Source organism: Dama dama, chromosome 18, assembly GCF_033118175.1.
Source record: "Dama dama isolate Ldn47 chromosome 18, ASM3311817v1, whole genome shotgun sequence".
NCBI lineage: Eukaryota > Metazoa > Chordata > Mammalia > Artiodactyla > Cervidae > Dama > Dama dama.
In genome coordinates, this window is record NC_083698.1 from 65,803,680 (window position 1) to 65,817,840 (window position 14,161).

Here is a 14,161-nt window from a genome sequence, read left to right on the forward strand (position 1 = left end):
AAGGGAGTACTCTCCAACAAGATAGAGAAAACCAACAGCCCCTAGTCCCAGAATATTAGAACTATCACCTGACCTTGAATGAATATGATTTTTAGTTCATGTAATAATTTTAGCAGAGATGGGAAAGGGGTCTCACCCACCTCTGCAGTATCAAAGGGGTTTTAGTCACATTTTCCCATCAGAGGCTGACTACCCTTAGCCAGTGGTCAGTGCTGTTAGACCTTCCTCCTCAACTGGTCTGTGCGCCACAGGCAAGGGTGATCCATTTTCTACCTGGGAACAAACCAGATCTTAGAGGAAAGTGGACACCAGTCTCTGAGGGGCCTCCTTCTCTCCCCAGGAAAATTCAGGAGCAAACAAATACATTCCTTCCCAAGTCAGGCCAAACCTGGCATAAAGTGCATTTTATAAGGTGTGAACAGTGAACGGGTGCCAGGGAGCTCTGGAAGCCCTGCAACTACCGCTAAAACTTATTAACCCTCCCCCTACTACATGCACTTGTAAAACGAAATTAAATCATGCTGAAAATAGCAATTTTCCCAGGAATCATTAATCACCTCATACAATAAATACTTCTTTGTAATTCAACAGCAATTCTGAAAGGCATTCTCTGGGAAAAGTCTGTGGAGAAGCGAGGGATCTTCTTGCAAATAATGTGGTCTCGGGCAAAGACTCAGCATCTTGGCTGTCTGCTCAAAAAATGCCTAGACTCTTGGTGGAAATTGAGTGTCGAGCTGCAAAACCTCAATTGGCAGATTATCATCATTTAAGGTAAATTCTTATATTTCTCCTTGGTAGGAAAGGAGGGATACGGGGGCATTCATTAACTTCATATGGAGGCACTTGTTTGGGGGTGGAAGGAGATTTTCTTAATCTATCCAAGAAAAGAGAGAAGATCAAGATTGTTTTTCTAATCCTCCCTGACCGAATGTCAGTTTTTGCCCAAGCTGTCTTGATTATTAAGGTATTGGTAAGGTTTACAAAGCCAAAATTACCCACAATGATTATGTCATTTCTTCAAATGATTTACCTGCTTCAGATTTGGTCTTTAAGGGAGCTTGTTATAACAGCTTAGAAAATCCCACTTTGTGTTTCAAAATCCTGCATTGTCTGCCCCTTGCTAGGGCAACCATAAGAGTTCACCCAGAGGACAAATTTTCTATCTCATTAATTGTTGTTGTTTTTTTTTAAGTGAACCCTATGGGCCCCACAAACCCTTGACCTTTAAAGACAGTATTTTGTGTAAGCTCTGTAAGTCTCGTACCAAAATGACCCTTAAACATGCTCCCTTCTTCTTTTTCTCTTTCCCCCTCCTTCCCTCTAACACTCTAACACTCATCAGTTTTAGTCACAGAGCCACACTGTGCATGACTCCTGAGATAAAAGTTTTGTCAACATCTGAAATCAACCTAAATCGGATTGGAGACACTTTAATGGTCACAGTTTGAATTAAGTACTTAACACTATCCCCCCTGAAGAAAAATGGCACTTTGCAGGCTCTCTTTCCTGGTTTTGCTGAAATCTACGATATACCCGGTGTTTTATTACAGCAGGAATTCAACTGTGACAGGCATAGTAGAGTACTTAATACCCAGGATGGAGCTCCTGGGAAGATTACCTAGATATATGGTGAGTGGGCCCTCCAGACAGCATCTCTGACTTTATATTCAGCTGTCCCAGGATGCCCACATTCCCCCCACCTCTCAGCTTCCTCCCCTTGGAGTGGGTATCACTCTCCCTCTATCCCTTTCCATTCCCTGAGCTTCCAAAGTGTGCTGCTTTTCTCACCACTGCCTGTCCTACCACCCTTTCAACATAGAAACAGGCTCTTTGAAATGGAAAGAAAGAAAACCCCAAAGAATCTATGTAGCAAACAGAAACCTGGGACTTCCGGTGTGGATGAGTTGGTTTTGTGGGGCAATAGGCTGTTCTTTGTACTTCCTTAGTCTCTGCATCCCCAGCTGCCGTCAGGTATGGAAGAACTCAGTTTCACCTTTTCCAGCAGCTGCTCCTGTTGCCCCTTCTATGTACTATACACCAGCCTGAGAATAATTCTTCTTCCTTTCTCACAGAGTATGGGCTGGGAAGGAGGAGGAAGAGAGCGTGTTCTGACTCCTTGACAGTAGCAGGGAGGCTGCAGGGGCTGCTGTAAAGCGTTTTAGCCTGAAACTTCAGTCTTGGAACTCTGGCATCTCTTCTTCCGGAGGCTCCAAACTCCAGGAATAACCACTCTCCCTACCCCCACTTTCAGGCCAGCCCTCCTCTCTCTCTGATTGATTCCTGGGGTTATAAGAGATTCCTTGATTGAAAGAATGTCCAAGGTGAAAGAGATCTGGATGCCATTTTGGTTCAGTCTTCTCAGTTTACCAATAAGGAAACTGAGGCAGCTGAATGCTTCCCTTTTATGTTCTTTATGTTAATCCGCATGTAGCTTGAATAGAGTCTTTGGTCTCATCTTGGATGGGGTGAGTGTACAGACATCTTGTCTCTGCAGAAGCCTCTTCTGCCTGGAATGGGCATGTGCATCTGGGCTTCACTTGAAACTGAGGGGAGGGCCTCAGGTGTCCAGGGGCCAGGGAAGAAGGGTGGCTTCTTGCCTGATGAGCCATAAAAGCAGTTGGGGAAATTATGTAACCAAACTGCTGTAGCCAGTGTGCTAAGACAGGTGGGTTGACCTCTGGACTCAGGAGGGAACGGATGTCAGGGCATCTGACTGTCCACAATTCTCCTAGTCCTGGAATGACTATTTCTAGTATGCTAGCCCTGAGATTTCTGTAGGTGGTGCTGCCTCGGAGCCCGTCAAGGGCGTCTGGGTTCTGGAGGCTTAGGAACTGAAAAAGCCAAACAAGGACCCTGGTTGCAGCAGATAAAGGTGTAGCGCCTGTTCCAGGGAGATATTGAAATTGTAATCTTTGTGGTCACGTGGCTCATTAAATAATTAATGTGGATCGGAGTCGTCAGGGCCTCACTAGGAATGAATCTCAGAAGTGAGTCCCCCCAACTTCCTATTTGATTTTTAAAAACACACACCGTCAGATTTATATCCAAAAGCTTTTTAACTACTTCAGGAGGGGTGGAGAGAGCCCGTCAGCGGGCAGGACCCGGAGCTGGCCGACCCACGCTGGGTCGTGGGCTTTTCCCGTAGGGTTTCTGCGAGTCTGGGGAGCGCGGCGCTACCGGGGAAACGTGAGTTCGGGTTCGGGATTTCTGCGGTCACATCTTGGCTTTTGTGATGAAGTGGGACTGATGCTCAGACAGTTGGTAATGTTCTGATTCACACTGGGGAAGGCTGCAGAGATACCACAGGACGGGCGCGCGGCTTTGTTCAATTTTCCCGGTGTTCATAAATCACCCGCGCCCGGCGAGCGAGGGAGCAAGCGAGCGCCAAAAACGCCGGAGAGAGAGGCCGCGGCGGCGGCGGCAGTGGCAGCCATTGCAGGGGAGAGACCTGGGCAGCGTCTCTTTGTGACTCATTAGTCTGAACGATTTATGGTGGGACAGCAGCCGTGAATATTTGACTTGGGGATAAGGAAGCAGCAGCAATAATAATAACCATAATAATTACAGTGCTCCTCAGAGTCAGGGGGTGAGTGGGTGGGTGGCGGTGGATGGCGGCAGAGTGGATCTTTCTGGGACTCTGTTGAGTGGCAACTGCAGGGTAGCTAAGCCCCACCTTGCTTAGGGTCAGGCCACCGTCCCCAAGGCCAGGGGGCACTCCCTGTGGGGACACAGAGAACAAGTTTGAATAGAGGAAAGGGGCCCAGCCTGGATTCGGAGTTCCAGGTGCTTGATGGACACTGGGGGCTGCAGGTCGAGGTGGTGGCAGAGAGCAGCTAGGGGCTGGTGTGCAGCCACTTGTTCAGTTTATTAGGGATCCATGAAACCTGAGGGTCACGGGACTTGTCGGCTATTTGGTAGCCCCTTTTGGCACCCTTAGCAGGATTGCATGGATGCAGGACAGCCACTGGGGCTGATTTGGGCAGGCTGGAGTGTGAGGAGGAGGCTGCCATGACGGGGGTGAAAGGATAGTGGGGCAGGAACAGGGCTATGGAAGCAACTGGACCTCAGAATTCCAGCCCAGCAGAGAACTTCTCTACGCCAGGGACCCAGCACCCAAGGAGGATTCTTTGCCCCTCCTCAGTGTCGTCTTTGCCAGTTAGAGAGCAAGAGAGAGCTGCAAATATCTGGAGGGAGGCGGCAGCAGCAGAGTTAGGGCCTGGAGGGACTGGCCGCTGCTGTGCAAAGGGAGGCTGGATAGGGTCCCCAGATGGGGTATTTATTGGCTAATACCTGCGTCCTCCCCAAGTTTCCCCACTTTCAGCAACCATAGCTAGCCTACTCAGAGGGACTGGGCGCTGTGGTAATCCCGCCAGCCCACTGGGACTGAGAGGGCGCCCCAGGGCTTGAATGAACCAGAAGACAAAACCTTCCAACACTGCCCCTGGCTCATGGACTGAGCCGGAGTCTGATTTCGCGCCAAACAGAAATGAACACTATTAGTGAGGTTTCAGGAGAGCCCGTGATTGAATGCTCCCAGGCAAGGCTTCCCTTTGTTAGCAGAAGAAAATAAAGCGTGCATTCACACTCCCAAGTTGAGGTGCGAGAGCAGCTAGTGAGGGCACCAACAGAAAGCCTCTTTCACCTTCCCTTCTTCCTCCGCCTGGTCCACCCCCTTACCCCCCCCCCCATAAAAAGAAAGAAAGAAAAAAAAAAAGAGTGTGGGTGCGGAGATGGAGTATGTATTTATTTTACAAAAATAAATCACCATCTTCAGGCCATTTGTAGACCGGAACCTTTTGAGCAATGAGTGCGCCACATGGACGAGTGTCCTGGCGACTCCTCCGTGTCCGCGTCACCCCGGGGGCCACCCCGGCACCCGCACCGGCCGTGCCGGCGCCTCCAACTCTGCTCCTCCAACTCCCTTCTTCCGCGGCCGCCGTTCACCCTCTGCTGTTTGTTTGTCCGCAGAGCCACCGGATGCCGGAAACGGGGAGTCCCTGAGCGCCCGGAGCTGGAGACACTCTCGGCTTCAGCCTTGGACATCTTTCGAGGTAAGCGCTGCGTCCCAACTCTTCACCGCGCCAGCCCTCGCACCGATGAAGGAGTTTACTTTCCCTGGCAGCTGCCACCCCTTGCAGCTGGTCAGTATTGAAAGAGGTGCTGGTCAATATATAACTTCGGAGGAGTTCCCCTCAGCTGCGCGCCCCGCCAGCGAGGGCTTCGGCGGCAAAGCTCTGCCCCAGACCGGCTTCGCGCCGGAGGGGCGGTTGCAGAAACCAAAACTGTGTGTTCCTGGGGGGCGGGGGCAGGTTGGGGGCTCAGAAGGGTGTGTGTTTTCCTTCGGGCATGCCTCAGACGAACCGAAACGCTCCACGGAACAGCAGGGCCAAAGCCAGTAGAGGCCACGGGCGCGGTGGCCGCCGCGTGGGCCGCTCTCCTTGTGGACTGTTCGCGGCGCCTGCGGAGCCTGGGAGTTCTGCCGTTGTGGTCAGCCTCAGCTCTGTGCGCAGAAAACGTACCTCGCCGCCTTGCAGTTTCTCCTATCGTTTTGCCTTTCCTTGGCAAGAGGGAAGTTGCAGTATTTCAAATGTGTAGACCATCGTTGGCAGCTGGGCTTCTTGGTTTCTTTAGCGGACTGATCCACTGATCTTCCTGTGGGAAAAGCACGGGTTTTCTGTGTCTCGGCGTTTTCTTTTCCTATTTAGAACAAGAGAAAACTCTTTAAAATTCTTTCCAAGTTCTGGCTTAATTTGTTCTCTTAGTTTGGGATGCAGGGAGGTAATTACTGTGGTTTATTACCTTGTAAAAGATCCATAAATTTCGTGCCTATTTGGGGGAGGGGCCGCTGGAATAGCTTTCAAAAGCGTGGGATGAAGGAATGGATTTGCTTTGTTCTTTCAGGAATTATTTATTTTAAAAAGTTTTCTGAGGTTTTTTTTTTTAATCTTCTATTCTCTAGGCCTCAGTCTTCCCTAAAATCTGCTCCTACAATAGATATCAGGTTGTTAATTAATTGAAACACTATTCAGTGATGCTCTGGGGCTGATAAGGTGTTCTGGATACAATTATTACTTTATCAGATAGGAAGTAAATAGGGTAATAGTAAAGCTGGTACTTTCTCAGCTACTGTATGCTTATTTATCCCAAGTATAGATTGAGCATTTCAGGAATTTGTAACTCAGGTGTACTTAGGATTTGCATTTCGGAACATAACAGAACCACTGCATGTGTAAATAGTTGCAGAGGTCTGTGGCCATGTGTATAAAATGATATACACATCCAAGAGAACTTGGAGCCCATTTGTACTGTAGTTGCACCCACAGGAAATATCTCATGTTAAATAATGATCTATAACCTCCCCCCCGCCCCCCCGCCCCCACACACACAGTGGGCTAAGGGCCTTACCTGACACTGAATAGAAAAAACCACTACAGTTAAGTAAAGGGAGAAAAATGTTAAGTGTATTTTTGACAGAGAAATCAGATTACAGTGTTTGAATACAGATATAGCTAATCTGCCAACAGCCTTGCAAATATTGACTAAAGCTCTGTATCCTTGGTCACTTGCTCCTTCTAAGACAACTTTGTGCTATTTTGGCTCCACTGCATGGATCTAGGGCATGTGTCCGAGCCCTGGCCAGGTTGAGTGGAGGAGTCAGTAAAGGGGGAATTGGCAGCTGGGTTGCCCAACTTGGGCCTAGATACTTGAGCATCTCTATTCTTGTTCTCTGGAACAAAACCGAACCATAAAAGGCCCATAGCCTTGCTACAGGAAAGTGGGTTTCAGAGTGGTGAAGGAGGACTCTCAGCTGCTGGTTCCCTGGGGGCTTGCCCAGACCAAGATCTCTCTTAAGGAAGCCATTTTCGCTTCAAAAGTTACACTTCCTTTGACTTGTTCAGATTTTTCCCTTCACATCCCACCCAGTCACCCCATCCCACCCCAAGTCGTTAATGTTAATTGTTAAACAGCAGTTGAAGCATTAACTGGGTTGTTAATAGAGGTATAGAGGCTCCTAGCTGAAGCTGAGATGCTGCTGGGCCTTGCTGGCGTTAAGGCATTTCTCTGAAGCAGGACCAAAGACTTCTCCCATTGATTTATGGCCTCGGGAGTTTCGGTTTGCTCCAGACTGCTCTGAGAGTTCTAAAGGGGGCCTCTTCTCATTTTTGAGTTGAAGCCTCTGCAGAAACTTTAGTTGGCAAGCAAGGGAGTTTGCCAGGCTATCTGGAGAGCTCGGGGTGAAATTATATGGATGGATGGAGTAAGGGGAGCAGAGGACAGTGTATTAGTTGTCTGAGTCCTTGGGAAACCAGAGAGTGCTTTTGAAAACAGCCTTTGGTCCTGTCCCCTACCCCCCAAACCTGAGAAAAGCTGGTTTTCACTTTGGGTTCTCACTTTGTAGCCTGTGACTTAGGTCAGAGCTGGGAAGGTTCACATAGAGGTTCTCTCCCAGCTATTCGGTAGACAGAACCTTATCCAGCTTAGGCCGGGACTTATCCAAGGAATTAGGTCTCCTCCTCTTTTATTGCCCTTCTCATTTGGACACCCCCATGACCAGGCCTCTGCTGAGGGCCTTATTTTCTCACCAGGCCCCTTCTGTCCCTCTGCAGGGGAGAAGGGGAGGGAAGGAACCATGCACAGCTTTCTACAGCTGCTACAAGTGAGCCCTTATGCTTAGAGAGTCAAAGCCAGCTGAAGACCCACTCTCAAGGAACAAAAGAATATGGCATGAGGATCTTACCACCTCAGAGCATTCCCCCAGCTTCGAAACAAAGACCTGAAAAGAGGGAGTTTTTCGATGGCTTCTGAGAACATGAAGTGTTGAAGTCAGTGGACAGAGTCCCCAAGCAGAAGGCAAGAGTTGGAGTGGGATGAGGAGGGGGAATGCCAGGTTCCTCGTGAGCAGAGTTGGTCCTGTTCAGTTTCTCATGATGGACACAGAGTTATCTTGGAGGAGAGTGGACACACTTATCTGCAGAGAGGGTCTTAGATTGTCTTGTAGGTTAATTCAAGGGATGCCAGCAAACATTGGTTCTTTTTTTTTTTTTCCCTCCCTTGCAGAGACAATTAGATCATTTCCCCTTACATTTTTCATCATTAGAAGCCTATAATTTCATGTATCACTCAGCTATGCACTAAGGAAATGTGTAAGTGCAGATTTGGCCAGGACACTTGGTCCCTCCAGATTTTGCAAACCCTGACCCACCACTCTAGAGCCAAGCATCTCTCTTGTAGGGGGATCCCACAAACAAAACCAGCTGGACTTGGAGGAGGTGCTTCGGCCTTTTGTCAGGTAATTATGGGCCTTTTGGGTTTCTCCAGTGGCTGTGGTGTATGGTGTGGGTGTTAGCAAACTCCATACAATGGCAGGCCATTAGGGAGTCCACTGACTAGGCCAGTCAGTACTGGGTTTTCTTCTGAAAACAGGGCCAGCACCTTTTGCCTTTTGATGTACTGGCCAGTTGGCCAGGGGAGACTGGAGTGCTTGGGCATTTTGGGTTCAGCTTGTGTGTGAGTGGGAGACTGTAAGGAAAGTTTTGCGGACTATGAGAATGGGAACAGAACTGCTGTTCCCTTGTGTTGACTTGTGTGTAGAAATGTAAATAGTGCTAAGTGACCTTGTGTAACGCATGTTGGGATGGGGGGGGGGATGCCCCCAGTGTCCTACTGTCCTGGATAAAACTTCCCCATTGCTGGCCAAGGTCCCCCAGTTCACCTCCCTGAAAGCTAAATGTTCTGATTGGAAACCTAGTTCCTTCAGTGATTCCCTATTTCAAATAAAAGGATTTAAGTTGACGTATGACCACGTGAGCACATAATACAGCGCATTATTGTGGCATTTGGAGCGGAGACCCAGACGGGCTTTGCCTGTGATTACGTTTTCTAGATTCTCTACAGAGCGAGAGCTTTCCCCCCACCCCCACGCACCCACCTCCTCCTTCTTCCCCTTCTCCGGAGAGCGCTCTTCTAGCGGGTTGCAGTTTTCAGCGCTCATGGAGCGGTTCTGGGCGAGCTAGCCGATGGGACTCCAGGCCACACCGGGAGAATGGCATTTATTTTAAGGTATTTCTGTTGATTGTTCATATCTAGAGTGAGTTATGGCTGTGAGAGAGACAAAGGTCAGGCGAGGAGACCCTGGTTCATGGACAGGACCCTCAGCGCCTCTCTTCCTTTGTTTCTCCCTTAGAATCGAAAGCATTTGAAAGGTCCCCAGTGGCGCCTCAGACTGAATTTAATTCCCTGGCAAGTGTTGGGGGGTGTAAAGGAAAGGGCATTTGGGGGCTACTGGGTGGGCCCGGTGGCCTCCAACACTCGAGTGGCTTTGTCCACTGCAGCGGGAATTGAGTCCCAGAAGCTGAGCCCCTGGCGGACGCGAGTCCTGGAGCACTGCCGGCTCCAGCCAAGGTGGCCTGAGCGCAGTTCACAGCTTGCTGGATGGAACTGCCTGGAGAGGGTGGGGGCTGAGTGAAGGAGAAGGGGAATTGCTCCCTGTTTAGCCGTGTTTGCTGGCTAGGATGGAGGGTGAAGGCTGACCTGGACAGCCAGAGCAGCTGGGAGAGAGAAATCAATGAGTGTCTAGATGCGCTGCCATTTTATTGATGATGCTTCAGGCCACTTTGTTCAGTGCTAGGTGGTTGCACGCGCTTCCCCACTTGCCAGACTGAAGGAGCCAGACCCTGAGGACTAGCCATTGTTTGCCTGAGTACCCTCTGCCTGAGCAGGGGTGGAGAAGGACAGATCAAATCTAGGAGAGGCTTGGGCTGGGGGCAAGCATGCTGAATGCCCAGGAGCTCTGTTATTCTAACATTCAGGAGACAGAGAAAGGAGGGAGCTGGAGCTAGCTGAGCTTCGTAAGACACAAGGCTGGGGCGCCCCCTGTTTCACCCCCAGCTGGCTAGGAGAGTTGGAGAACTGGCCGGTGTGCCCTGGGCTGGAGGGAAGTCTGAAAGCAAAGTCTGCAGAAAGCAGAGGCAGACATCTTCAGAGTCCCAGGAGCGGTGCTGTAGTCAGAATGGGGGCAGATGAGAGTTAAATAGTATGCTTCCAAATTACTGGGAAGGCCTGAGCTAATTGGGCTTTAGGGACCCCATAGGAAGGATGGAAACTCCCTAAAAAGGTGAGGGAAACTTCACTTTCCTCTGCTCTTGAAGTTCTTAGAGCAGAGAAAAGGGATGCCTACAAAGCAGCTGGGAATCGGATCTGACTCCTGACTTAAAAAAGCAAACAAACAAAAAAACTTCTTTCTGCACTGGGGGGGAAAAAGAAATCAAATCAGATTTCCCCTACTTGAGTGAGATTTACTTCCCCAGACAGAAGGGCTGCTTCAGCCCTCCCTGCTACTGGCCCAGGCACTAACCATGTTTAACTGAGGCCGTTTCAAGTGCTCTAAAACACCCCTTGGAAATAAAATGTAAGCTTTAATTGCTGTTCAATTACTTGTCAGCATTTCATATGATTTATGACCCAGTTCTGGCGCATTTTTGACCCAGTTAAAGACTCATAAATAATATAGTTTCACTAGAAAGAATGAGAGAAGGAATAGAGGTTTGATAAACGCATCTTTTTATTGTCGCTTCAGTGCCAGCAAACAGAATAAATATCTAAGGATGGACTCCCAAGCTGGTTCTGTATAAAAGTGCACACAGACAGAAGCCAACAGAGGTGTTTATAGAGAACTGGTTGGTTTTTTCCCCTATGGAAAGAGCCAAAGCCTCTCCATCATAGCTAACCTACAGCCATTAAAAAAATCAAGGCTAGTCTCCCCCTTTACCCTCAAAGTGCCAACCTCACCCTCAGAAGCAAGCTTATTTCCTCATTGATATCTTCCCCAGTCTGGGATTTCTGTGCCTCTTCTAGCCAACAGTTACTCCCCACCTTCCTCCCTGGCTGCTCAGCCACCCACAGGCTCTCACAGATAAGTTCATAAAGATACTCCTGGAAAGGATAGGAAGGCACCAGGCACTTCTGATGTCCCAGACGCTCTTCTAGTGCTGAAAACATGTTTTCTTCTAGTCTTCATGGGTGAGAGGTGGGGGCAGGGAACAGGGCGTAAGAGCACTGGGGGAGCCAAGGGGTCCTCTCCCCAGAGGGAACCGCAGTGGTTTTGGCGGAGGCGGGTGAATGGCTGCGCAATTTACTTAGGGCGCTTGAGTAGGGGCGGAAATCGACAGGCGATATTTTCCTTTTAAAAAGCAGTAACAAACAAAAATCCTTCAGCTATTATACATTATTATTTTTAGTCAACTCGCCCTCCTGGTTCCAAAGGTCAGTCCTTTGGATTTTAGCAGAGAGGCCTGGGCCCGGGCAATCTGCGTGCCAGGTCTCCAGACCCTAGTCTTGAGGTCCGAGCCCCACTTCTGCCCGCTGCCCAGAGGTCCTGGCCCAAGCTCCCGCCCTGTCTTTCCCTGGGCTCCCTGCTCAGCGGCTCCCGGCCCCTCTGGGCGCCGGCGGAAAGGTATGCGTCCTGGGTGCCCCAGCCCTCACCTCGGCGCCCCGGGCCGTCCCCTCCCCTGGCAGGTTCTCACGGAGAGCGGGCCTTCCCGGCAGCTGGCTTAGCTGAGAAGGCGGTGAGTCGCGTCAGCAGTTTGTAGGAGAAAGTGCGGGTTGATTATTGACCCACGCCTTCTTTCTTCAAATGCTACATCCGACCCAGCCGGTTTGAAGAGAAAATGCCGCCGAGCGGATTTTTGCGGCAGGCTCTTGCCTCCTACGCTGCCTCGCTCCCCCTTTCAAGTCGCGCTGCAGCAGTATGCCATAAGGAGCAAGTGTTTGCTGTTTTGTGCTCTGTTTACAGCTTTGGGGCGCCAAGTCATAAATCTTGCCCAGCCATAAATGACAAAAACCATTGGTATGCATGAGGCCACCCTGGCCCGGAGTGCTTTTTGATTTCTCCCTTTCCCTTGGCTTTGTTTTTGCTCTAAGGTGACACTTTGGCTCCCTGACAGTTTAAACATACTACTTATATTTTTAACACCTTCTTTTGAGAAGGACCGGCCGTTGACACCTTGGAATTAATTGCACGAATGCGCTATTTCTCTCTTTTGCCACACACATATCCTTACAGAGTTCACTTCCGAATCTGGGAAGTTGAGGGAGGCATTAGGAGGGAGAAAGACTATCCTCCTTAAAGTTTTGGCAATATTGCTGGGCATATTGGGCCTTTCCTCTGCTCAGCGTCCCTATCTGCCACTAATTAGGGCAAAAAATATAGACGGGGTTTCCTATTGCGGTGGGAGCTATCTGTCTTAGCCCGAGAGTGAGCCGCGTGTTTGTACTGTGAGATGGGTACAGAAGGGTTGGACACCTAGAATTCTAACACCTTTGTGTGTACCTGAACCCAGAGCGGCCCGTTTCACTGCCTGGACAAACCGTATCTCCCCCAGGCTACCTCCCTCCCGGCTGCCAGGATTTCAAGGATTTCCACCTAAAAAAATACAACCAAAGAGAGCCCAGTTGGCTCTGGGGGAGGACTCCCAAGAGAGGAGGCCCTGTCCCAGCCTCTAGAGACTGGCTTTGAGGTTCTCAGCTCGGGGGTGGCAGGTAAGGTAAACTGCCCAAAGTCTGGGGAACTCTGTTCTCCTGGTTCTCTTCCCTTTGCCCCGCAACTGCAAATGTTCAGGGCACGGGGTAAGGTAGTTTCTCAAACGGATTCCTAAGAAATAGAGCCCAGCAAGAGAGCCCCTTTGTGAGAGCCGTTTGTCCTCATTAGCATAATTTTCCTGGACTTTAGTGACGCTTAGGAGCGGGGAGAGGGAGGGCGTTGGGGGGAGACTGCCCTCCCCCCCCCCCGCCGCCGCCGAGCTCCCCCTCTCGCTCGCCTCCGCCCCATCCCCCACGCCGGTGGCGTCCCCCCCTACCCGGCCGCCTCGGCCTCCCTTCCCGCCCGCCCCCAGCACCCCCACCGCACCCCCCGACCAGACGCTGCTCCGCGTGTAATATTCATAAGAAACATACCCAAGTCGGTGCCACTAGCCCAGGCAGAGCCCCGCGCCGCGCTAGCGCTTATCTCCGGGCCGCGGCTGCTGCCCTCGGGAAGGGCAGGGGGCGGGGGTGTGGGGGAGGGGAGGGTGGGTGGGGTGGGTGGGAGGGGGGGTCCGAGCCGCCCCAGTCCGCCCTGGGCTAGCCGTGCCGGAGCAGCGAGGCGGCCACGCTCTGCACCGCGACGTCCGGGCCTCGGGGTCTCCCTCCCGCCAGCCGTCTCGGCCGATGCTGAGGGTCGGTGCCCATCCCGCGCGGAGGGGACCCGGCCGGGCCGCCGAGCCGGGCCGGGGGCCGGAGCCCGAGCCTGCGCCCGAGCCCGAGCTCGTCAGAAGTTAAGGTAAGCAGGGCTCCAACCGGCGGCGCTCAGCGCTGAATGGTGGAGTTTACGTCTCGGTGATTTATGGCTGCAGACTTAAATCTCGGTTCAAGAAGAGTTCACAAGCCGGAGCTTCCTTCCCGGCAGTGACTGATACCCTTACACTTCGAGTTCAGGCCGCTTTCCCATCCCCGCCCCCACCTCTTCCCTCTCGCTAGCCCAGCCTCAACTTTTCGGGGTTAGGAAGGAGAGGAAGGGGTGGGCGAGGGGGCGCGGGGTCTCTTGCCCGCCGTTCCCGCTTGAACTCGGGGTGAGGGCAGGCCGAGGAAGGGGCGGGAGTGGAAAAAGAAAGCGGTGTCTGAAGGAAGGAGGTTGAATTTGGGCAGATCTTCCAGAGAGACAATAGGGCTTGCTTCCTGCAGTCAGTTTAGCCTCCTCAACTCTTTCAGTTCGTGCACCTGGGGGTTATTCTCCAGAAACGGAGCTTTTCAGAGGAATCTCCTCCCATCCCCAACCTTTGCTTGGGGGTGCAAAGCAAAGTTTCCTAGCTGGCAAATCTCCAACTTCTTTACCAGGTTGCAAACTTTGGGGGCTGGGTTGGGGTAGAGAGGAGGTTTGTGGATTGTGTGGGCCCCACCGTGGTTATCTGCTGACCTCAAACAATAGGAAGGGCTTTGGTGGGTGAGTTCACATTTTAAGATTATGGAGTTTGTTGTTTGCTCTTAGAGGTTTAAAGGTATTTTAAATTATTTTACAAGGCAATGCATAACTTGATGAAAAGACTTAAGTAAGCCGCAGGCGGGTGTAGCCTTTGATAATGGATTAGCAAGTCACTTGAAATATTGCATGTTCAAGATCAGCTTAATT

General features: G+C 51.0%; 2 protein-coding genes across 9 annotated transcripts in view; both read left to right on the top strand.

The window, feature by feature from the left end:
• The window catches only part of HOXA3 (homeobox A3), a 35,948-nt gene that overhangs the window by 12,523 nt on the left and 9,264 nt on the right, over positions 1-14,161 (top strand). Inside the window, exons 2-3 of one of the 5 annotated variants that reach the window (XM_061165473.1) lie at positions 592-771; positions 4,969-5,051. In XM_061165473.1, the coding sequence (XP_061021456.1) occupies positions 592-771; positions 4,969-5,051 (263 nt within the window). Of the gene's footprint in view, positions 1-591; positions 772-4,968; positions 5,052-8,956; positions 9,061-13,116; positions 13,316-14,161 lie in introns of those variants that run through there. The other 4 variants (XM_061165469.1, XM_061165470.1, XM_061165471.1 and 1 more) reach the window with 4 other exon arrangements.
• HOXA1 (homeobox A1) overlaps positions 1-14,161 on the top strand; it is a 45,675-nt gene that overhangs the window by 12,405 nt on the left and 19,109 nt on the right. For 2 of the 4 annotated variants that reach the window (XM_061165477.1, XM_061165480.1), the window contains exons 1-2: positions 720-771; positions 4,969-5,051. The gene's annotated coding sequence lies outside the window, so the exon portion shown is untranslated. Of the gene's footprint in view, positions 1-719; positions 772-4,968; positions 5,052-8,979; positions 9,061-14,161 lie in introns of those variants that run through there. The other 2 variants (XM_061165478.1, XM_061165479.1) reach the window with 2 other exon arrangements.